Source organism: Hylobates moloch, unplaced genomic scaffold, assembly GCF_009828535.3.
Source record: "Hylobates moloch isolate HMO894 unplaced genomic scaffold, HMol_V3 SCAFFOLD_14, whole genome shotgun sequence".
NCBI lineage: Eukaryota > Metazoa > Chordata > Mammalia > Primates > Hylobatidae > Hylobates > Hylobates moloch.
The window spans coordinates 65,363,719-65,386,800 of NW_026652289.1; the positions used below are offsets into that span (position 1 = coordinate 65,363,719).

Below are 23,082 nucleotides of genomic sequence, written 5' to 3' on the forward strand. Positions count from 1 at the left end.
AAATACAAAAATTAGCCAGGAGTTGTAGCGTGTGCCTGTAATCCCAGCTACTCAGGAAGCTGAGGCAGGAGAATCGCTTGAACCTAGGAGGCAGAGGCTGCAGTGAGCTGAGATCATGCTACTGCACTCCAGCCTGGGCGACAGAGTGAGACTCTGTCCCCCCCCCCAAAAAAAAGCAAAAATAAAATAATAAATAACTAGCCAAGCATGATGGTGTGCACCTGTAGTCCCTCCCAGCTACTTGGGAGGCTGAGGTGGGAAGATCACTTGAACTCAGGAGTTGGAGGCTGCAGTGAGCTGTAATCACATCACTACACTCCAGCTGGGTGACAGAGACCCTGTCTCTAAATTTTTTTTTTTTAGTTTTTTGTAACTCTATTTATTTTTTTGAGACAGGGTCTCATTCTGTCACCCAGGCTGGATTGCAGTGGCCCCATCTCAGCTCACTGCAACCTCCGTCTCCCGGGCTCAAGTGATCCTCCCACCTCAGCCTCCCAAGTAGTTGGGACTGCAGGCACGCTACCATGCCTGGCTAATTGTTTAACTCTGCTTCCCAAAGTGCTGGGCCTACAGGCATGAGCCACTACATGCCCCTCTCTCTCTCTCTCTCTCTCTCTCTATTGAGACAGGGTCTTGCTCTGCAGCGATGCTATCACAGCTCACTGCAGCCTTGACCTCCTGGACTCAAGCAATCCTCCTGCCTGAGCCTACCGAGTAGCTGTGACTACAGGCATGAGCGACCATACCTGGCTATTTTTTTTTACTTTTGTAGTGGCAGGGTCTCACTATGTTGCCCTGGCTGGTCTCAAACTCCTGAGCTCAAGCAATCCTTCCACCTCAGCCTTCCAAAATGTTGGGATTCCAAGACTGAGCCACTATGCCTGGCCGTAACTCAATTTTATTTTGGCTGGATTTGTTTTTCACTGGTTTAAAAATTTTTTTTTTACAACTATCTATTTCTCAAGAGCCAATTCCAGGTGTTCCTATAGTCAGTCACTAAGAGGGACATTTATTTTAAGAATATAACTTTTCTTTGTTTTTCTACTGTTTGAATTTCATATTATACAAGTTGTATATATTACTATGATCGTTGTTACCACTATTCTTTAAGGAAAACAGCTGCTTCCACAGGTCGAAACTTCTAAGGTGAGAGTGCCTGTCACGTGGTAGAGGATTAGTAAATGTTAGTTTCCTTCCTCTGTGTAACTAGCCTCACAGCAACATTCCTCTCTAGCTGCTTACATTCCCCTGGTTTGATTTCTTTTTCCTCTGTGGTCAGAGGTCAAAAGAAGGTAAGTAGCAAAAGTGGGAAATAAATGAAAATGTAAATGTTACCGGGTTGCTTTAGTCTTCAGATGAGACACAGCTTTCAAACTGGAAGTTGTCCCACTAATATTGGTGTTTAAAAAGGCAAACAGATTGGCCGGACACGGTGGCTCACGCCTATAATCCCAGCACTTTGGGAGTACGAGGCGGGCGGATCACGAGGTCAGGAGATCGAGACCATCCTGGCTAACACGTTGAAACCCCATCTCTACTAAAAATACCAAAAAAAAAAAATTAGCCGGGTATGGTGGTGGGCGCCTGTAGTCCCAGCTACTCGGGAGGCTGAGGCAGGAGAATGGCGTGAACCCGGGAGGCGGAGCTTGCAGTGAGCTGAGATCAGGCCACTGCATTCCAGCCTGGGTGACAGAGCGAGACTCCATCTCATAAAAAATAAAATAAAATAAAATAAAGGCAAACAGATGGATTTAAAAGTTCTAAAAATCTTTTCCTGATTCACTACAATTGTATTGAAGCTTTTTAGTCAGAATTATGCATACCTCTGACACCAGGAAAAAAATTTAGCCACTCTTCTTAATTTTCCCTTCAAGAAGATTATGCCAGAATAAGTGGTACAAAAAAGTACATAACTCATAGGTTGTGTTTCAAAAACGTGTAGATTGGTCCTCTGAAGCCTGGAATGCATATCATGCTTTGAAATAAATATTACAAAACACAGTTAAACGTTCTAAGTGGAAATACATGTTTCCCAAAATGTAGCTGAAATCCATAGTATTTGAAAAAGCTCGATTTCTCCTTTCTTCTTTATATACTGCTGGCGCTGAGAAACCGACAGGAGAGGCCTAGGCAGGATTCAGATAACCTGACTGGCCTCAAGGAGAGGAGGTCCAGGCTCAGCATCTTCATATACATAGGACTTCATGTGATAAACAGAAGTCAGGAACTACCTACATTATATGACCAACTTTTAGTCTATAAAATTTATACCTAAGCAAGTTTTTACTTAATGATTTTAAATGACTCTTCAAGAAAAGATGAGCTCTACTGTTTTTTGTTTTTTTTTTTTTGGAGACAAGGTCTGGCTCTGTCACCCAGGCTGGAGTGCAATGGTGTGATCTCGGCTCACTGCAACCTCCATCTCCTGGGCTCAAGCCATCCTCCTACCTCAGCCTCCCGAGTAGCTGAGACTACAGACACATGCCACCATGCCCAGCTAGTTTTTGTATTTTTAGTAGAGATGGGTTTTCGCCATGTTGCTCAGGCTAGTCTCGAACTCTTGGGCTCAAAGCCATCCGCCCGCCTTAGCCTCCCAGTGTGCTGGGATTACAGTTGTGAGCTACCGTGCCTGGCCTAAAGATAAGCTCTACTTCTGATGGACTTTTTGTCAGATAAGGACTGTATTTAATAGAAAGAAAGAAGTATTTAAGAAAAAGTAAGTACACTGAACATTAAAAAAACAAAAGACTTGAAAATTGTATTAGGGTACATATTAGAGATGTTAGATAAGGAAATACGATATAAAAAAGGAAGGTAAGAAGAATATTGGTGTCTTTCTTTACTTCTAAGACAGACAAGTAACATTACATCTTGGCTATGTAAAGATTAGTCTCAAATCCAAATTCATTGAGCCAAATGTGATCATAAAGTAGTTTTAAACTTATTTAAGCCAACAGCTAATAAACTCCTAATTAAATGTACAGTATAGTATAATATGCATACTGGTGTTAGACAGGATATATACAACTGATTTTACTACTGTGCACTGAAAAAAGATACATCAAGTAGCAGGTAAATTTTCATAACAAACACAAGCTACTTATTCTATGATATAATTAAGGAGGTAAACAATGAATAAAATCAGAGCTTGAAAGTTATTTCAAATTCTGTTGACACTAATAAACAACAAAAATGAAATTGCTCAATTTTCTCATTACACTTATACTTTATATGTGCCTTTTTAGATTTTGATTTATTTCTAATTTCTAGTATTTAACCTTGCCTAAACCTTGCTACTTTTCTTTCTATAAAGTCTCAAAAACTCATCTTTTTTCTCTTCATTTCAAACAACATTCTTTTCTATACTTTGGTCATTTCCTTTGGTACATCTTTTTCCCTTTTCCCTGAGAAACTTTCAATTCCATAGCTATCTGTAACTGAACTAAGTATAGTATTTGATGGTCCCCATAATGTCAGCCTTGCTTAGATATTCTTATCTCCTACCCCTTCCCTCCCAATCTTCCCTTTCACTTCAGTGTTACCTGCTCTAGTTTTAGAGTTAAGCTTTCATCCCATATACCACGAACTCTCTTACCCCTCGGTATTTTCCATTTCGCACCATTCCCTTATTTAATGGCAAAACAATATTCCTCATTTGGTCATCTCCATCTTTACATTCTTCCCCCATTCTCCAAAAATGAAAACACACAGCATGGCTCAATCGTTTTCTTGTCCTAAAATTTAATGTAGATTTACTTCCTTTAAAAAATTCTAACTTTAGAAACACTCGTTTCCTTCCTGTTTTTGCCCTGCACTACTTGCCCCCTCTAATTCTAAAAGATAAAACACTAGTCTACTAAAGTCAAAATAATAACTTTGGATTGAAATCCGGCTACTTCCCCTTTCACTAGTTTTGTTTAATAAAGTTTCTTTCTACCAGACCTCACTCGTATTAACTGGACTCTACAAGCAGTGAGCATCCGGGCCTGCATTCGGTTACAAAAGAAGCCTTCAAGCTATTTTCATCACCTTCCTAATCAAGTTAAAAAATAAACCACAAAACTGAGTATCCACTACCCTCTCTATATATATTATGTATATATTTGTATTAATAAATTATATATATAAGTAAATCTAAATTATATATTACAAAAAAGAATAATTTTTAAAGAATGACTAGAGATGAAATAAACTATATTAAATGTCTTGCTATTCACAATATCTTCATACTATTACTATACTAATTTCCTTTTTTTTTAAAGACAGTGTCTCCCTGTGTTGCCCAGGCTGGTCGCGAACTCCTGGGCTCAAGGGATCCTCCTGTCTCAGCCTCCCAAAGTGCTAGGATTATAGGTGTGAGCCACCATGCCTGGCCATAATTTCTCAAAGTACAATATACCATAAGGTAAAGGTTTGACATTAATGATAGTGAATATAATAGATTCATACTTCCTATCATCTTCATGTTAATTTTTAAACATTGTGTCCAACTTATCAGATCTTATTAGTCTGGGTTTTTATTAGATAACCAACAATTTTATCTTATAATATGTTTGATGAGCACAGAGTAGGAAAATGTGTCCATTTGCCCTTTTCTTGTGTTTACATCATCGTCATATCTTGCAGAATTTAAAACCTTTTAAAACATGTGTCCATTTGGCTAAACATGTTATATGGAAGGAATAAATCCATATAACTAAGCAGATATAGAATGCAAAATGCTCAAAGTAAACAGAGCGAGGACACCACAGGTGAAACTGATTTAGGAGACTATGTGTAACTCATGGCACGCAATCATCAAATCTACAGACCTCTGGCAGCAGGTGTTAAATATGTGACAAAGGTTTTTTTTCTCCTCCCAAATAAAAAGGCATAGTGTTCTAAACTCTCTTCCCATACTGCCAGTATATTATTTTGGAGACCACTGCACTAAAAACTAGGTCCCCAGCACATAGCAGCTTCTCAAAAAATGTTATTTATTGAGTAAAAGGTGTTTTTTTTTTTTTTTTAATGTTGTTCACAATATGTTTGAGGACCATCATGTAAACCACGATCTGTCCCAAGTAAACATTTTGAAGACAAAAACTGAGGGAGAAAAGGACTACTTATTATAATATCAAGTTTTCTTCATAAGGGTCATTACCTTCACTTTGTACCTTTCTTTAACACATTTATTCCTAGGTGTAACCAATAGTTTTGTCATTCTGTTGAATATTTTTGCTTGGTCATTTCCATTTTCAACTGATGACTACTAATAAAGAGAAAGCTATTAGTTTGTGTACATTTCTCACACATCAGCTTTCCAAAGTGTCTAACGTTTAATCCTCATTGCTGTTTTCTACTAGAGTCCCCCTGGGCTTTCCAGCTATTCTATTGTATCATTTCAAAGTAGAAATAACTTTTTGTTTCCAATATTTATGCCAATTATTTGACTTTCTGTCTACTGTCTTACTGCAATGGCTACAACTACCAAAACAATGCTTAATAATAGTGACAATCATGTAAATGATGACAGGAAGTATTAGTCTCGTTTCTGATATAATGGAAATGGCTTTAGCATTTCATCATTTAGTATATGATGTTTGCTTTCTGGTTTTTGGCAAACTATAAGAGCTTAAGTTTCTGTTTATTTCAATGTTATTAGTTTTTTTAAAATGAGAAATGGCTATTTATAAATGTATATTTTGCTTCCAGTGGGACAATAATCTGAGGTTTCCTTTAATAATGAGTATGTTCATAGAACTCAGGTGAAATTTACTTGGTAATTATATAATTTTTCTTTTTGATAGCTTACTGGGTTAGATGTGCTTTAAGTTATAGTTATTTGCAACTACAGTATTTTATTTAGTAAAATTGGCTTATTTTCTTTTTGGAGTTTATGTTAGATTTCTATCTTAAGGTTTTGAAAGTTTATAACATTAATATACTTAATGTTAAATTTTAATAGTTTGAGGCTGCACTGTCCAATAGTAGCCAGTAGTCACATGGGGCTATTTAAATATTAATTAAAATAAAAAACACTTAATTCTTCACACTAGCCACATTCAATTGCTCAATTGCTACCATACTGAATAACATATATGTCATACCCAAGACAGAGAAAAACCTCTTTCTCAGCTTTAAAATTCTGTTTTTTTCAATTCCTGTTGTTAGTGCTATTGAAGTTACTCAAGTCAAGACTTCCACATTATGTCCTTGAAGAACTAAGAAAATATTCCCAAAGCAAACCATTCTTCACTCATCTGAAACAAGGAGGAATAATCATACAAATAAAACATTTTTTATGCAACAGTAAAGAAACAAGTCCTTTAATTTACTGGCTACAAAGCTATCTTTATACAGTAAGCCATGCATAACACTAAGACCAAAAATAAATAAATACAATCTCTTATGCAACAAACATCCCTGAAACATGACAGATCCTTCATTAATTTTCAAGCTCCTTTTCATTCACTTCTAAGACATTTTGATATTTACGGGCAAATTTGACCTCTGGTTTTATCATAAATGACAGTAATAAAAAAAAAAGCAAGCTGATATTCTAGTGACTTCACCTATTTCAAACTGAGACAGGTTGAAATCTAAAAGAATTTGTTTAGGAAGCAAGAGTATTTTTAAATTCTCTTACTAAACTCTGATGTATTGCCATCAAATAAGCCAATTATGGAAAATTAGAAGAATACCTGCAGAGCAAACCCATATCCTTTGTTAAAAGCAGACAAGTACCAGCATATCTTAAGGAAGAGCCTTTTATGTTTTAAGATTATCTCTATTAGAAAGTTTCTTCTTAAACTTCAAAATATTGTTTTTAAATAAATAAAACTCTCCCTGTTGTCTAATTTTTTACATTGAAAATTTGCGTCCAAATTGTTTATAAGAACAGTCAACAAAATATTTTCCTTTTTTAAAATTTGTAATCACAACTGCTGCAGGAAATGATTCATTATCTATTTAAACTCACAAATAAAGCTTTATGTTCATTTTAATTAAAATTGCCATTTATTACAAGTGTTTAAAATCTGAAATTCAAGCCTCTTTTCTAGACAACTGATTCACATTTCACAATATTTCTTCATTTGAAAGGATGCTTTAAAACATTACCTGCCCTGAAGGAATATGCTTTTAATATTCCTTTCATAATTCTTCATTCTCAAAAATTCAGCTATTATTGATAAGGATATCGAAGTCGACAAGACTATGTCAGATGTCAAAAATTATTGGTTCAGTATTTTAAATCTATTAACTACAAAAGTCTACTTCCATAAAAAAACCACAGTTCCTAATTTTAATCTTTGTTTCTTCTCAATCACAATAATGTACACCACATACAATTCCATTTGTATTGGTTAAGGGAGGGAAATTGGGATGGCAGCAAATGAAATATTACCTAACAAACAGTAAACTAAACACTAGCTCTTGTGTGAAATCTTGGGAAGATTTTTATTTTTATTGAAATCTTAATTTACCTTTCATTTTCAAGTTAATCTGCTTATCTCCTTAAGAAGTGGGTTTGTGTCAAATCAGAATCATTCCTTTTCGCACTGCTTTCTCTCTTAATGAACAGTAACCTGATTTATATTGTTCTGCCTGGTTAATGCATGCTTCCTCTCTGGGCCCCTGTTTACATCAAGGTGGAGGGGCACTGCTCTACAAGGGTGTCCATCTTGGGAGGGAAATGAAGTAGTTCACCTATATCATGATTTAAGTTGTCTGCAGGAAAAATGTTATGTGGCTCTTTAGTCCTTCAAGATGATCAGGGGACACAGTATTATAGATTTGATGTAACCTTCCCCGTTTCTGAAAGACAGTTAATAAAATTCAGTCTTTCAAACGTATGTCGCCTACTCTGCACCAGACACTGCACACTATGGAAGAATACAAAGATCTGAGATACGGTATCTGCAGTCTCCAAGGACATTTACAAATAACTAACATGCAGCAGGAAATTATAAGTATTCCAAGAGCTGTGAGTTCAGGAAAGATTACATTCACCTACAACTGGAGCTGGGGAAAGAGAAGAGTTCAGTGATAACTTCATAAAGGATTGCAAACATAGGACAGGGCAGGGACTACTGGCAAGGGGAACGCAGGGTAAGAAGAACTGCAAGCCTCAGAGCATGTTATAACTTCTCTAGGGCACAGAGCATACTGCAAAAAAGGCTTTGACTTTAGTCAAGATATTTATAATCAAACATGTTAAACCTAATGCACCAATGTTTTACCTCTGAAATCAATCATTCAGTCTAACCACAAGAAATTAGTGTACAAGGAAAATTAATAAATTGAAGTAAAATTACTAACGGGCACTCCACACAGAAACAGGAAATCTGTTTGTTTCTTCATCACAGTGAGGTGTGGGAGGAATGTTAATTTAAACTACATCTTCATCAATTTACAACTATCACAGATTCCTTTTAGGCCATCAGTGTAATGCTACAGGATGATTCCCTAGCATTTTATTCTAAAACCCACAAGTGAGCCGATAATGTGACCAGCTGCAGCTCCCTTCCTGAATTCAGCAGCTCTGGGTGTCCACACACTTGCAGCTCTGTACAACTTCACACAAAAGCCTGGCAATCGGCCAAGAAGACTCCATCATAGTGTATACTCCCCAAGGTTCAAGATTTTCCATTTAATTCCAATTCCACCATGAAATGACATATACTTTAGCAGACTATAGCGAAATAAAACCAATTCAATTCCCATTTCTAGTTAATAAAATATGCCCCTAAAATGCAATGTATAAAGATATTAAAATATATAATCTACATTTTTAAAGGGCCTTGAATATAATTCCACTCCATTACGATAATTCTTAAAATTTTCTTTAAGAGTTAGTTTCCTCAGAATCTTACCAACAGCAAGAAACAATGGCAAAGTTGTTATAGCACACAGCAATTTAATTGTATTTCCAAAGTCCTCCATTAAACAATTCACTCACATTGCTAACTGAAAATCAAGAATCAATGTTCTCAGTATCTGGTACTATAGGATGATGTGACCCATGACAATGTGAGACAGATATTTCAAGAATTATATTAATTTCTGTTGTCTAAAGCAGAAATACAAACACACAGAAACACACAGTTCTGCAAATTACGTAGCCACATCACTCTAGTATGTAAGTTTCCTGAGGGAAAAGGGGAAAAAAAAAAAACCTGAGGGAAAGGGGAATGCAAACGCTTTAACTGCCTGGCTAATGCTTAACTTTGGTAGGAGTGTTTCACAACAGCAAATAACAATAAACTGAGCACTAACCTTTGTGTGAAAATCTTGGGAAGATTTTCATTTTTACTGAAATCTTCACCTACCTCTAGCTTCTCTCTCTCCAGGTGTGGACACCTTCTACACAAAGGATCATTAAAACCAGTGGTGATCTGAATGAATAACCCTTAAGATGTCTATTCAATAGCCAAAGTTTAATGGTGTTGAACCTGTAAAAATGTAAAAGACCCTTTGGGAGGCCGAGGCAGGCGGGTCACGAGGTCCAGAGATCGAGACCATCCTGGCTAACACGGTGAAACCCTGTCTCTACTAAAAATACAAAAAAATTAGCCGGGAGTGGTGGCAGGCACCTGTAGTCCCAGCTACTCAGGAGGCTGAGGCAGGAGAATGGCTTGAACATGGGAGGCGGAGCTTGCAGTGAGCCGAGATCGGTCACTGCACTCCAGCCTGGGCGACAGAGAAGACTCTGTTTCAAAAAAAAAAAAGTAAAAGACCTGGCAAACCACCGACCCTTTCTTCTTCCTTTTGATGGGCACCACCTTCCTATGATACAATTATCGACTAAGGACAATGTGGAAAGGATTCTCACACCATTTCAGTAGAAAGTAAATTAAAATTGTTATTTGGACTTCTCTAAATCCCCATCTCTACCCAGTAATGCCTTCATGTAACATTCAAGGGCTGTCTGGCAATAAAAAATATCTCCAAAGCGATCCTTTAAATGGCTTATATCCCCTCCTTTAGTGTCAACAACCATTTGAATTAAGGGAAAACTGATTAAAACAAGAATTGTTCATCATAATTTACTAGTCACAGAAAGAAATTTGCTTCACACCAAAGTTAAAACTGCAAACTATACTTTCTGAGCATAACCAAATGGATATGGATCATTAAGCATCACTCACAACCTAAATAACCTAGTTCTAAGTAGTCACAAAAATAGATACCTACTTCGTCATTTATATGAAATAGACATGAATATTATATTACAAAGAGGGAACAGAACCTGTTGCCAACCTCTTTTTAAACAATACTGAAAAAAAAAAAAAAAAATAGCACCGGGAGCGGTGGCTCATGCCTGTTAATCCCAGCACTTTGGGAGGCTGAGGCAGGCGGATCACACGAGGTCAGGAGTACAAGACCAACCTGACCAACATGGTGAAACTCCGTCTCTACTAAAAATACAAAATTAGCTGGGCGTGGTGGCACATGCTTGTAATCCCAGCTACTTGGAGGCTGAGGCAGGAGAGTTGCTTGAACCCTGGAGGCAGAGATTGAGGTGAGCCGATATGCGCCATTGCACTCCAGCCTGGGCAGCAAGAGCCAAACTCCGTCTCAAAAAAAAGAAAAAAACAGCCTGGAAAGCTACGTACCAAATTCTTGACATTCACCTTTGGGGGAGTAGAAGAGGAGCGTGGAACTGCACTGGGAGAAGGGAGACCGTCAGAACAATTTTTTTTTAAACAAAGCAGTTAAAATTTTTAAGATTATATGACAAAAATGTTAACTGGACAGGGCACAGGAGGAACATGGGTTTGTTGAGTTCTTTTGAACATGGGTTATCACATTATTCTTCAATGTAAAATAACACAAGAAAAAGAAATTATAGTAACAACAAAGAAATAGATCTATTTCCCTGAAGCTAGGATGGATGAAGTACAGGAGGTGGGAGAGAAGAGGAGGCAGAGAAGAGGAGGCCTAGAAGTTGAAAGGAACAATGCAAAGTAAAATCTGAATGAATACAGATAGGCGTTCCCAATGGCTCCAGTCCTCCGTGAATCCTAATAGTTCTAAAAGGAGGTTAACAGCAGTAATAACTGGCTTAGAGACTAAGGGAAGGGAGAGGAGGAGAGCACACTTGCACACAGTAAGAAATCTCATTTCCAGAAAATGTTAACTTACCAGTATGTACTGTAGCTACTGCAATCCATACATACTGTGTGCTGAGCTTTATCTTGCTTTTCTGATTTCTTATGGTTGGTTAAGGGTACTTGTGCATCTTCATAATGTTTTTTTGCATGGCCATTCACATACCTTACAAAAACCAAATGAAAATTTACTTTAAATATTGCTTTGGAAATTAAAGGAGTAGGAAATGATAAAATTAAATATTAATCAAATCAAAATAAGAAATCCTGTAACAGCAGTCAATCATGTAGTGATTTATTATACTGAATACTTAAAATATGCTCTTTTTTTTTTTTGAGACGGAGTCTCGCTGTGTCACCCAGGCTGGAGTGCAGTGGCGTGATCTTGGCTCACTGCAAGCTCCACCTCCTGGGTTCACACCATTCTCCTGCCTCAGCCTCCCAAGTAGCTGGGACTACAGACACCCACCACCACACCCAGCTAATTTTTTTTTTTGTATTTTTAATAGAGATGGGGTTTCATCATGTTAGCTAAGATGGTCTTGATCTCCTGACCTCATGATCCACCTGCCTACGCTCCTTTTTTGCAACCAAATACTATAGTCAACTTTTAATTATATACAAGAGTAGGCCCAGGCAAGGAAAGGCATAATCTATGCAAATCGGTTTCAATACCATAGAAATTATTTATAAACTCCTTTGCTGCTGCTTTCACTATATATATATATTTTTTCTCTCAGACCACTAACCCCCAACTTGGGCTATTATCAAAGACAAGCTCTGTTAAGTAAATTACTCAGCCACTTCCCACAGGGCCATAGACTCTGCTCAAGTTGCTGCTTAACATAAAGTGTGAGAGTCAGAGAAACAGGACAATGTTCCATCTCTTACCAATATAGCTTCCAGTCTTTTATTTGAATGCCTGAATAATCAGCTCGTCTCATATGGAAATATGTTTGTTTAGAAATAATCCAAACAAAACATAAATCACCTTAAGCTTACAAAAACTGCTATTTCTCTACATGGACAAAGATAATCAAAAGTTGATTATGTTCATAAAAATTGTGTAATACATTCCAACTCAGATTTAATATTACAGCAGGCACAATGAAACTGAAATAAGGCTCCATATGCACATGGTGCACACCCAAATTCATCTACACCTTCATCTAGAGACTGCACAATTCTGTCACTGACCACCAACGTGAAGACCCTTAAGAAGCAACATTTCCCAGTTCCTAGAAAGCAGCCAATGTGCGGAAGGCAAGGCCTACTTGAAAACTCAGCTAAAACAAATGTTGGTTAAATGGTACCAAAATAAACAGATGTAGAGAGTTAGATGACATTTTCATCATGAGGCACCTTAACTGCACCAGGAACAACACTTACCTTGGAGAAAGTAGGAGAGTTACGGTAACTGGGAAGGATCAACTTCAAACCTAGCCCCTCTACCCAGGAAAACTGGGCACATTCAAGGCACTATTAACCTCAACTCAGAATGTGATCATGTCCTTTCTCCATTTTTTCCCTGTACTTTACACTTTTGCAAACACCTGAGTCCTCTGTTCATAAAACTGTACTAAAATGAATTTTAGAGTCAAATAATGATTAAGAGGATAAGCTCAAAAACTAGACTGCCTGGGTTCAAAATTAGGCTTTATCACATCCTGGCCATGAGAGCTTGGATGAATTATTTAACCTCTCTGTACTTGTTTTCTCATTTGTAAAATGGACGTAATAGTACTTTGTGTCTCATGGGTTGTTAGGTGATTACATAATCCATAGTTCATAACAAATGAATGTTAGCAATCATTTTATTAGCATTCTTCTTTCTATGCTTAACTACTACTCATTCAGAATCCAAACAACAATTGCTTAGAAGGTGGGCACATTTAGCACATATTTCAAGATAACATGTAACTGTAAAGGTCAAGAAACGCTATTTAATAAAACGTAAGGCCGGGTGCGGTGGCTCACGCCTGTAATCTCAGCACTTTGGGAGGCTAAGGCAGGCAGATCACTTGAGGTCAGGAGTTTGAAACTTGCCTGGCCAACATGGCGAAACCCCATCTCTACTAAAAATACAAAAATTAGCCATGGTTGGTGGCACATGCCTGTAATCCCACTACTTGGGAGGCTGAGGCATGAGAATCACTTGAACCCAGGAGGCAGAGGTTGCAGTGAGCCGAGATCACCCCACTCCACTCCAGCCTGGGTGACAGAGTGAGACTCTGTCCAATAAATAAATAAATAAATAAAAATAAAAAGTAAACTCTAAGGTATCATATAGGTTCAATACTTAATCATCTTAATCACCTATTCTTATCGTATATATTTATAATACTAAACCATGAAAAACAGTAATTCATTGCTACAGTAATAATACTGAATAAGCACATTACCACTTGCACATTTTTGAGAACTCATCATCTTTACATAGTCCATATAGTTCGTTTAACTACAACGCTGTAGTTTCTAAATGTACTAGATGTTTAAATAGTTCCAGTGCATGTCAGAGATAAACTAAGAAGTATGAATACTGATATTAAGATTAGCAATGCTTTGCCTAATACCTAAATACATTAGTCGAAGAGGTTAACAGTTTTGTATAAACTAACAGGAAATTAAATATTTCCCCTCATCTAGTTTTGGATTTTAACTAGACATTTTGGTCTACAGCACAAGAGGAAAAATTTCACTACATATGTCACAAATTTCTAATAACAATCACAAAAATTTGAAAAATAACTTAAATGGGATGGGGTCATGAAGACCAGCAGAATTTATAACCCATATATGCTATTGATAAACTATGTTTCCTAGTGGGAAGAATATTCACTTTACGATTTCCCTAAAGACAAGCAGTCTAAAATTACCAAAAAATCAATAAATTTGGCAATCAACACCTGGGATTACATGATAAACGAATATTAACCAATCAGCTATGTAAAATGGAGATCCAAATTCAGGCTATTCTGAATTTTCTGTTTAATCTACTTCATCACATTTGTCCAAAACTATGTCAAGTTTCTAAATTTAAGCTTGTTTGCAATTGGCAACAGTCCACCTACAGAGGCTAGAAATTTTTCCATTTATTTTTCCAAAACCTATTTGTTGTTTAAGAACATTAATCTCTAATTTTTGAGTTTGCCAGGTCTTTTGATTGGCACATGACCATCAAGATTTAGGTTGTAGAGCACTACGAGACTTCTGGAGAACAGAATTACATAAATTTTATTGCATTATAATTCTCACCTCTCAAAATCTAGGAGAGGAATCTGTCTCTTCAACTGCAGAATTTAAGTGCTTCTACTTTTCTTCTTTTTTAAAAAAAAGTTATCTGTACAAAGTATTTTCAGGTTCCCCAAATCCTAGAGATTTCAAAACCACAACAGCCACAATTAAGAAATGCAGTTAACATTTTCCAAAGGTACTCTTAAGTGCACATGGAAAAAATACTCAATTCCAGGACTCAAAATGTGAAAAATCAAAACTTCACTGAACAAAGAAAGATGCTCTCTTCATGCAATGAGGATTTAAAAATAACAATGGGGAAATATTCTGGATAAATACAATATAGATTTCAGCCTATGGGACTCAGTATCATTTCTCAGTTCCTTACTGCTAAGCTATTAACTTCTAAAGTAAATTCAAAGTAGATTTTCTAAGCTAGAAGAGCGGTGGAAATAAATGTGCTACCACCAGGCAAAAAACCACAGACAATATTTACTTGAGTTTGTGCTAGAAGAGTTACTATTTAAATAATATTATTTTGAGGCCAAGAACTGGGAAGAAATACTCAGGTTTAAACTGGGGTGGGGTGAGGTAGAAGATGTTGTCCATAGAAAGTAGTATTTTAATGGAATAATGAAACATTTGATGTATCTTAGGAATTAATAATGAACTCCACAATGAGATCATTTTCAAAAGGAATTCGTTTATCTGTAAATATTTTAAGGTTTTTTTTTCTTTCCCAGAAGAATGATATCATACCTGGGATTCGATTCAAAAGTCAGTAGAGGTGGGGATGGGGTAGGTAATAGGTGAAAAAAGATTGCTACGTGTTGATAATTGCTGGGTGAATGGGACATGGGGTTCAATTATACCATCTCTATGTTTGTGTGTGCTTAAATTTTACCCTAATAAAAGGTTTAAAAAACAACCATTAGGTAAACTTGTACTTCAAGAATTCCCTTAGCTCATCTTTCCACTCGAATATTACTAACAGATTGTCTTGGTCATCAAACTAATTCTTCTGAGTATCAATATGAAGAGTTTTTCTCCCCTAGATGTTTTCCCCAGTTGTATCACAGAACAAAGGGATTCAACTGGAGAAGGAAGCCCTACAGAGAATTATGCATTATGATTAACAATGGTACTAAATCCAAATCAATAAAACTCTGACATAAAGCTTAAAGACAAATTTTAAAAAGCAAATAGGGCAGTGAAGTAATAAGTATGTCACCTACCTTCCACAGTGGACACTTGAACAAGTCAAACAGACCCAAGGGCTTTTGTTGGACCGGCACACTAATAAAAAGAAAAATACACAATATACCAATTGCATCATGTTATTTCCCAATTTCTCCCCATTTTCCTGTGATTAAGTTATAAATTCCATGGCTATGTAGGAATGCTGAAGTTGCAAATCCATGCTTTGTGAATGCATTTACACAAAATGGCTGCCTAATTAAGTTATACTGAAAAGAATTTAAATGCATGTCCACAACAGCGGCTCATTTTAATTGCTGCCTCAACTCAAATAGCTTAACCACGTTAAACACATATACACTTGTCTCCTTTATTACTTATTCCCTTTTGCTATAGTCTCTTGACAAGTTAACGACAGTCTATTTTCCGATTAAAAAACATTTTTTTAAGTCTAGTCATTTAATCACATGTCTTTGCCATGTAGGACATATACCACTACAGATGACAATTCTTTCAGTTTATTTACTAAGAGACACGACATAAGGTTACAATTAGGAAATCTAAGTCTAGTTTTCCCAAAGTAATTCTTAGTTGCATAAAATATATGACAACTGCACATAATTCTTGCTGATGGTGTAATCAAGACATTAATGATTTTAGTTGATGTATTATAGTGGTGGGGAAGGCAAGAAGGTATGGAAATGAAATATTGATTAAAATTTTGCTTGCTGTCTACTCATTCATTTTTTAATAAGTCCTATATAAGTAACAATGATATTTAAAAGGGAGGGATATCAAAATCACCTGGAAAGCTTTTTGAAAACACCTATGTTCTACTCAAGGTTATCTACATTGGCGTGGGGAAGGAAGTACAAAGAACATGTATATTTTGTGCAAAGTAGCTTCCCAGGTGACTTCCTAACACAACCCCTTGGGAGCCACTAGTCAGCCTTCTAGAGGCATGGGAGGAGCACAGCAGCACAACCACACAGGATCATAGTAACCACCTAGCACGCTGTAGATGCTCAATAAATATTTGTGGAAGAGAAAGTTTAAAGTTCTTAGTTTAGGATACCCATCTCTTCCAAGATCTGATCTCTACCTACATTTCTCTTGCCCAATCTCGTATCACAACAGGCCTTTCTCACTGTTAAAAAAAAAATTAACCAAAACTGGAAATAAGGTGAATGGAGAACTGTAAGCCCTTTCAATGTATACTGAAACACTGTTTAATAGCTCCCCCCAAAGATAGTTAATTATAGTACCACTGACCTGTTTACTTGACTAGGACCCAAATTCTATGAAATTACAGGTAAATGGAGTTTTTAAATAATTTCTGTCCAGCAGACTCCAAAGGTTACAATTATACTACCCTGTAGGATATTAACCAGTTTTGTATCTAACCTAGCAATTTTATTTCAACATTTTTTTCTTCACTGTCTATACACACTCCGTTCCCACATACTCTTGGAGCCAGCTTTATCATCTTACTACTGGTTCCCTCATTAATGAGTTAAATAAATCTTTGACTATGTTCATCCCATATTTGTATGAGAGAAGGGGACAGGAGGTGAGAATAGGAGAGCACAGTGATTACTGCCTGAGGGACTCTACAGTTTGGCCAGCACAGAACTTTAGTTTTAAACATGAAAGCTTTGAGTGGTGAAATCCCCTTCTAGTTGCCAAAGGCCTTCCCTTTTCTTAGTGCATTCACATATTTACATTCACTATCAGGGCCATCCTTGAAGGCACTGAAAGCATTTTTTACTCAACCGGGTCTAATTTTGTTATGTGTGCATGTAAACCACATGACAGAAAGGTGTGGAAGAATACCTACCAAACTGCTAAAACAACTCTGTTAGGCAGGTACTTGGGAAGACTTATTGCGAGGGAGACTGCTGGCTTTTTATTTGTACTCCCCTATGGTGTTTGCCTTACAGCAATGAGAATATGATGTTTTTACAGTTTGAAGAGAAAGCCCAATAAAATGTATCTTACAAAATAAAAAGTAAACTAGTACACAGCTTACTTGAACAGCTATTCATGGTTTGAGGTATGATTTGGAATACTGAGATATTATGAATATTAATATTTTGTTTCTCCAGTAAAGCTTTTTTCTCTTAGTAAATATTAAGAACTTTGGGGCCAGGTGCACTGGTATATGCCTGTAGTCCCAACACTTTGGGAGGCCGAGGCAGGCAGATTGCTTGAGTCCAGGAGTTCGAGACCAGCTTTGGTAAAATGGTGAAACCCCATCTCTACAAAAAATACAAAAATTAGCCGGGTGTGGTGGCACGTGCCTACAGTCTCAGCCACGTGGGAGGATCAATTGAGCCCAGGAAGGTGAGGCTGCAGTGAGCCATGATTGCACTACTGCACTCTAGTTTGGGTGACAGAGCAAACCGTGCCTCAGAAAAAAAAAAAAAAGAATAAAAGAAAAAAAAGATGGATGTAAGGAATGAAGGAAGGAAGGAAGGGAGGGAAGGAGGGAGGGAAGGAAGGGAGGGAGGCAGGGAGAGAGGGAGGGAAGGAAGGATGACTGTAACTCAAATCTGGGAGAAAAAAACTCTTATAAGTTAATATTATCCTGAAATAATTATGTTACAATAGTAAATTTAGGCCCAAGGTTGTGTTTTTGTTTTGTTTTGAGAAAGGGTCTCACTCTGTCGCCCAGGCTGGAGTGCAGTGGCATGATCACAGCTCACTACAACCTTGGCCTCCCAAGCTCAATTGATCCTCCCACCTCAGCCTCCAGAGTAGCAGGGACTACAGGCATCTGCCACCACGCCTGACTAATTTTCTGTTTTTCTTTTTGGTGGAGACAGGGTCTCACTATGTTGCCTAGACTGGTCTTGAATCCCTTAGCTCAAGCAATCCTCCCTGCCTCGGCCTCCCAAAGTGCCCAGATTATAGGTATGATGAGCCTCTGCACCTGGCCTAGGCCCAAGTTTTTAACTACCCAGGATATTTTTTTAATTATGGAGGATTTTTGTCCCTCCTTTGTATGAGGAAAAAGAAATCTAGAGCAGAATCCCTGTGACTTTGCTTTGGGTATGTTTCCTACCAAGTGTTCCTTTCTTCCTCACTTTAGGGTTGTAAACCTACACACAGTACACACAATTTGGTGATCTCCTTTTCCCCACTTAAGGTGCATGAACACATTTCTTCATGTTACTGCATTTAGAACAGGGTATTATAAAGCTAGTCTTACAGGCCGGGCACGGTGGCTCACGCTTGTAATCCCAGCACTTTGGGAGGCCGAGGCGGGCGGATCACGAGGTCAGGAGATCGAGACCACAGTGAAACCCCGTCTCTACTAAAAAATACAAAAAATTAGCCGGGCGTGGTGGCGGGCGCCTGTAGTCCTAGCTACTCGGAGAGGCTGAGGCAGGAGAATGGCGTGAACCCGGGAGGCGGAGCTTGCAGTGAGCCGAGATTGCGCCACTGCACTCCAGCCTGGGCGACAGAGCAAGACTCTGTCTCCAAAAAAAAAAAAAAAAAAGCTAGTCTTATAATATCAACTATCTCACAAGGCTTCAATTTTTATTTTAATTTCTCAATTCAATAACACATTTTAAAAAACCAAAAAACTCTAAGACTGAGGGGGTCAAGAGAATGGGAAGTAACTGTTTAACTGGTATACAGTTTATTTTGGGGTTATGAAAATGTTTTGGAACTAGATAGAGATGGTAGTTGTAAAACAATTGTGGATGTACTAAACGCCACTGAATTGTTCACTTTAAGATGGTTAATTTTATGTTATGTGAATTGTGCATCAATTAGACAGATATTTAAGGATAAGGAGAGAAAGTAAAAGGGAATAAAGTATTGACTTCCAAAATCATTGGAAACAAGTGACTGTGGACTGTGCCTTTTAATATATCTCAAAAAAAAAAAAAAAAAAAAAAAAACACTTTACTACCTGCCAAGTGTGGTGGTGATTGCATCTGTAGTCCCAGCTACTTGGGAGGCTGAGGCAGAAGAATCACTTGAGCCTAGAGTTCGAGGCCAGCCTGGACAACATACAGTACTCTCTGAGGGCATAATATAGTCACATCAGATAAACATTTGAAGGCTAGAAAGATACAGAGGATAGGGTATTATGAGGGATTCTGAAGCCAATAAATGGCATTGCTTTGGGGAATATTCACTCTGTTTATACACGCTTCATCCAAATTAAGAACCTTTAATGTACCCAGGACAAATATAAAACAGAATGAAAAACACTGGCTTTAAATTAAACTCTCAATTATTGTTAAGAAGAGAACAGGTAATTGTACAAATAAAAGAATACTACAGATAATCTTAAAACCATTTATTTTAATCACCTTTGGGGGACTATCTTATTATAAAAGGTAGTTTCAATTTATAGATAGATGAGATTCAAAAGTTTACCTGCAGGATAAACACATTTCCCATGGAAACAGTATTAAAGGTTTCCAGGGTCGTCTGTAAAGCCCTAAATGAAACATAATATAGCTGAAATACTCATATACACACACATACTTATACACACACAATAAAACAACACAGTAATAAAAATATTTTTAGGCTCTGAATATAGTATCTATTCAGCAAAATATAAAAATATTAAACCAAAGTGGTTTTTTTTTTTAATCTTAAATGCTGGTACATGAGAGAAAGGGTGATAAGGATAGACACTTGTGAAGGCTCAAAAAGTTAAATCTGGGAATTTATAAGGGCTCTTTAATACATCCAATTACACTTCAAGGTGATGTCAGGGAAAAGGAAGCCATGCAATTTATTTCTCACACTGTTACACTTGCCCACAGCAGCGTGACTGGGAGTCTCATAAGTGAAACTCATCTTTTACTCAGACTGCAAAATTTCCTGAAACCAAGATACCCTGTCCTCCAGCAAATTTCTTCAGTTTACTTGGATTCTTCCAACACTGACCGCAGTGTCTCACTTCTCAGTCCAGAGGCTGGCACTAACTAGGCTCCTTTCACTGCCTCCTCTTCAGCTACGGCTTCAGAATCTTCCTCTGTCCCTGTTCTCACCTCAGCCTCAAGCTCTTCAAGTTGGCAGGAGGGCCCCTTTGCATGGAGGAGATGAAGAAGCTCCATCCTCTCCTGAGCTAGAGCCATTCTCCAGAAGGTAGAAGCTATCACATATGCTGGGCCATGGAGAAGGTAGGAAGAGCCCCAGCCTCTAAAACATGTCTCAGACTCAACTCTTCCTCCTAAAACCACCTAAACATTTAACTCTCCTGAAAACCAGATGAGAACCGAAGGCACACAAAGGCATCTAAGTGACCTAAGAGGCCAAAAGTGGTTTAGTCCGTGCTATACTTCCAAAAGGAAGGGCAGGATGGCCCTTTATCAAGAGAGACTGGAGCAGAAACCAGGGAGTTCTGTGCCTATAGAGGCCTAATTATTCCATGAATCTTTTCAGGTTGTGTTCACAAGAAAAGGAGTTCTTAAAACAAAAGCACATCCACACTGAATATGTTATTTCTACATAGCCACCGATCTTCAATATCCTGTTAGTATGCATACAGAGAATCTCATAATAGAGGATATTTGATATTCGAGGCCTACCAACAAGTCTGGAATTCTAAATTTTTGGACAAAACATCATATATGACCGCTTATGACACAACTTCATCACTGTCTCTACACAGAATAGTTTAAGCACATGGCACTGACAGGTAAGCCATTTATAGTGCATCCATTATTCACCAGCTGTTTCAATTGGGAGAGAAGGCTCTTTTTCTTCTCAAGAATTCAGAAAGATGAGGATCAGATGACCGGGATTCTAGTTCTGGCTCTACCATTACTAGCTACAGAAAAGAGAACATCACTACTATTCTGGGTCTATTTCCTTAGTGTAAAATGAAGAGTAGGTGATGATCATGTTCCCTCTAAATTTTATTTTATTTTATTTTATTTTATTTTTTGAGACGGAGTCTCGCTCTGCCACCCAGGCTGGAGTGCAGTGGCGCAATCTCGGCTCACTGCAAGCTCTGCCTCCCGGGTTCATGCCATTCTCCTGCCTCAGCCTCTCTGAGTAGCTGGGACTACAGGCGCCCGCCACCAAGTCCGGCTAATTTTTTGTATTTTTAGTAGAGACGGGGTTTCACCGTGGTCTCGATCTCCTGACCTCTTGATCCGCCCGCCTCAGCCTCCCAAAGTGCTGAGATTACAAGCGTGAGCCACCGCGCCCGGCCCCTCTAAATTTTAAAATTATTCAAAGAACATGCTGGGCACAGTGGCTCACACCTGTAATCCCAGCACTTTGGGAGGCCAAGGTGGGAGGATTGCTTGAGCCCAAGAGTTCGAGACCAGCCTGGGCAACACAGGGAAACCCCATATCTACTAAAAATAAAAAAAGATTAGGTGGGCATGGTGGTGCACACCTGTGGTCCCTGATGCTCCGAAGGCTGGGGCGGGAGAATCCCGTGAGCCCAGGAAGTCAAGGCTGCAGTGAGCCGAGATCACACCACTGCACTCCAGACTGAGCGACAAAGCAAGACCCTGTCTCAAAGTAAAATAATTTAAAGAACATAAGGACTGGCAAAAGTTAGATGAAACAATCGTATCATCCTCCCCCATAAATAAAATCCTTCCAACTCTACTTTCTGCCGAAGTCTCTTAAAAGGCTTAACAAAAAGATTAACTACTAATGTAGTATAATTTTCTAAACCAATGGTTTTCAAGTTTTTTCTTGCGTCCCATCATCCCTGAGACACAAACACATTGCCCATCAGTAACAGCAACTCACTGCAACAAAGGCGTGGGAAGTATGTGGAATCGCTGTTCAAGATCATTACAGACAAACATGCTGCTACAACAGTGAAACTCAAAAACCACCCCCCTACACAATTTTTAAAGTGCAACACTCTAAAAATATTAGCAAGCCATAAGGAAACATCTAGGATATGTTTTTTGAGCAAGTTCATTTTCATTTAGTTAACATTTATATAGTACATACTGTGTGCTATATACAGGCGCTAATTAATCTTCTACAATTCAATGAGGTACAGACCATTATTTGGCCTGTTTTACAGAAGAGGAAACTGAGGGACAGAGAAGTAATGTAACTTGCTAAATTACTAAGTGATAGGGCTGGAAATTAAACTCATAGAGTGTTTCAAGGCACTGACTGTTGCAAAGCAGTCGTCCAGGAAACTAAAACTTTTGTTTTAAAAAGATAACATGCTATGTGTTTCTGAGTCTATGTATGTATTACATACCTGCATATAAATTTTCTAAAGACTGGAAGTAGCTGTTATCAGCTATGTCAAAGGATTGACATGGGAATAGGAGCCACTATACTGTTTAAAGTTTTTCAAACAGCATTATTTCTTTTATAATAAAAATTAAATTTAAAGTGTTTTAAATTTAAAGATACTGGTATTATAAAGTCCCAATAAAATGAACTTATTCTAAATTTTCAAGCATGAATGGAAAGTTAAATCAAAATCCAAGATTGTAGCTCTATGGATTTGTAAAATTATAATCAATGAAAATTTTGAAATTTTGCAGCAGTTATTAAAACACACACATACACCATGAAAGTATCAATAGTAAAAGTG

The 23,082-nt window shown here is 37.7% G+C and overlaps 1 protein-coding gene across 6 annotated transcripts in view; it reads right to left on the reverse strand.

The window, feature by feature from the left end:
• The window catches only part of USP3 (ubiquitin specific peptidase 3), a 78,878-nt gene that overhangs the window by 34,426 nt on the left and 21,370 nt on the right, over positions 1 to 23,082 (reverse strand). The window contains exons 2-5 of one of the 6 annotated variants that reach the window (XM_058427999.1): positions 19,920 to 19,983; positions 19,447 to 19,558; positions 15,563 to 15,623; positions 11,128 to 11,259 (exon numbers count right to left, since the gene is read on the reverse strand). In XM_058427999.1, coding sequence (XP_058283982.1) covers positions 11,128 to 11,259; positions 15,563 to 15,623; positions 19,447 to 19,471 — 218 coding nt within the window. In that variant the 5' untranslated portion in view covers positions 19,472 to 19,558; positions 19,920 to 19,983. Of the gene's footprint in view, positions 1 to 11,127; positions 11,260 to 14,348; positions 14,465 to 15,562; positions 15,626 to 19,446; positions 19,600 to 19,919; positions 20,996 to 23,082 lie in introns of those variants that run through there. The other 5 variants (XM_058427998.1, XM_032174840.2, XM_058428000.1 and 2 more) reach the window with 5 other exon arrangements.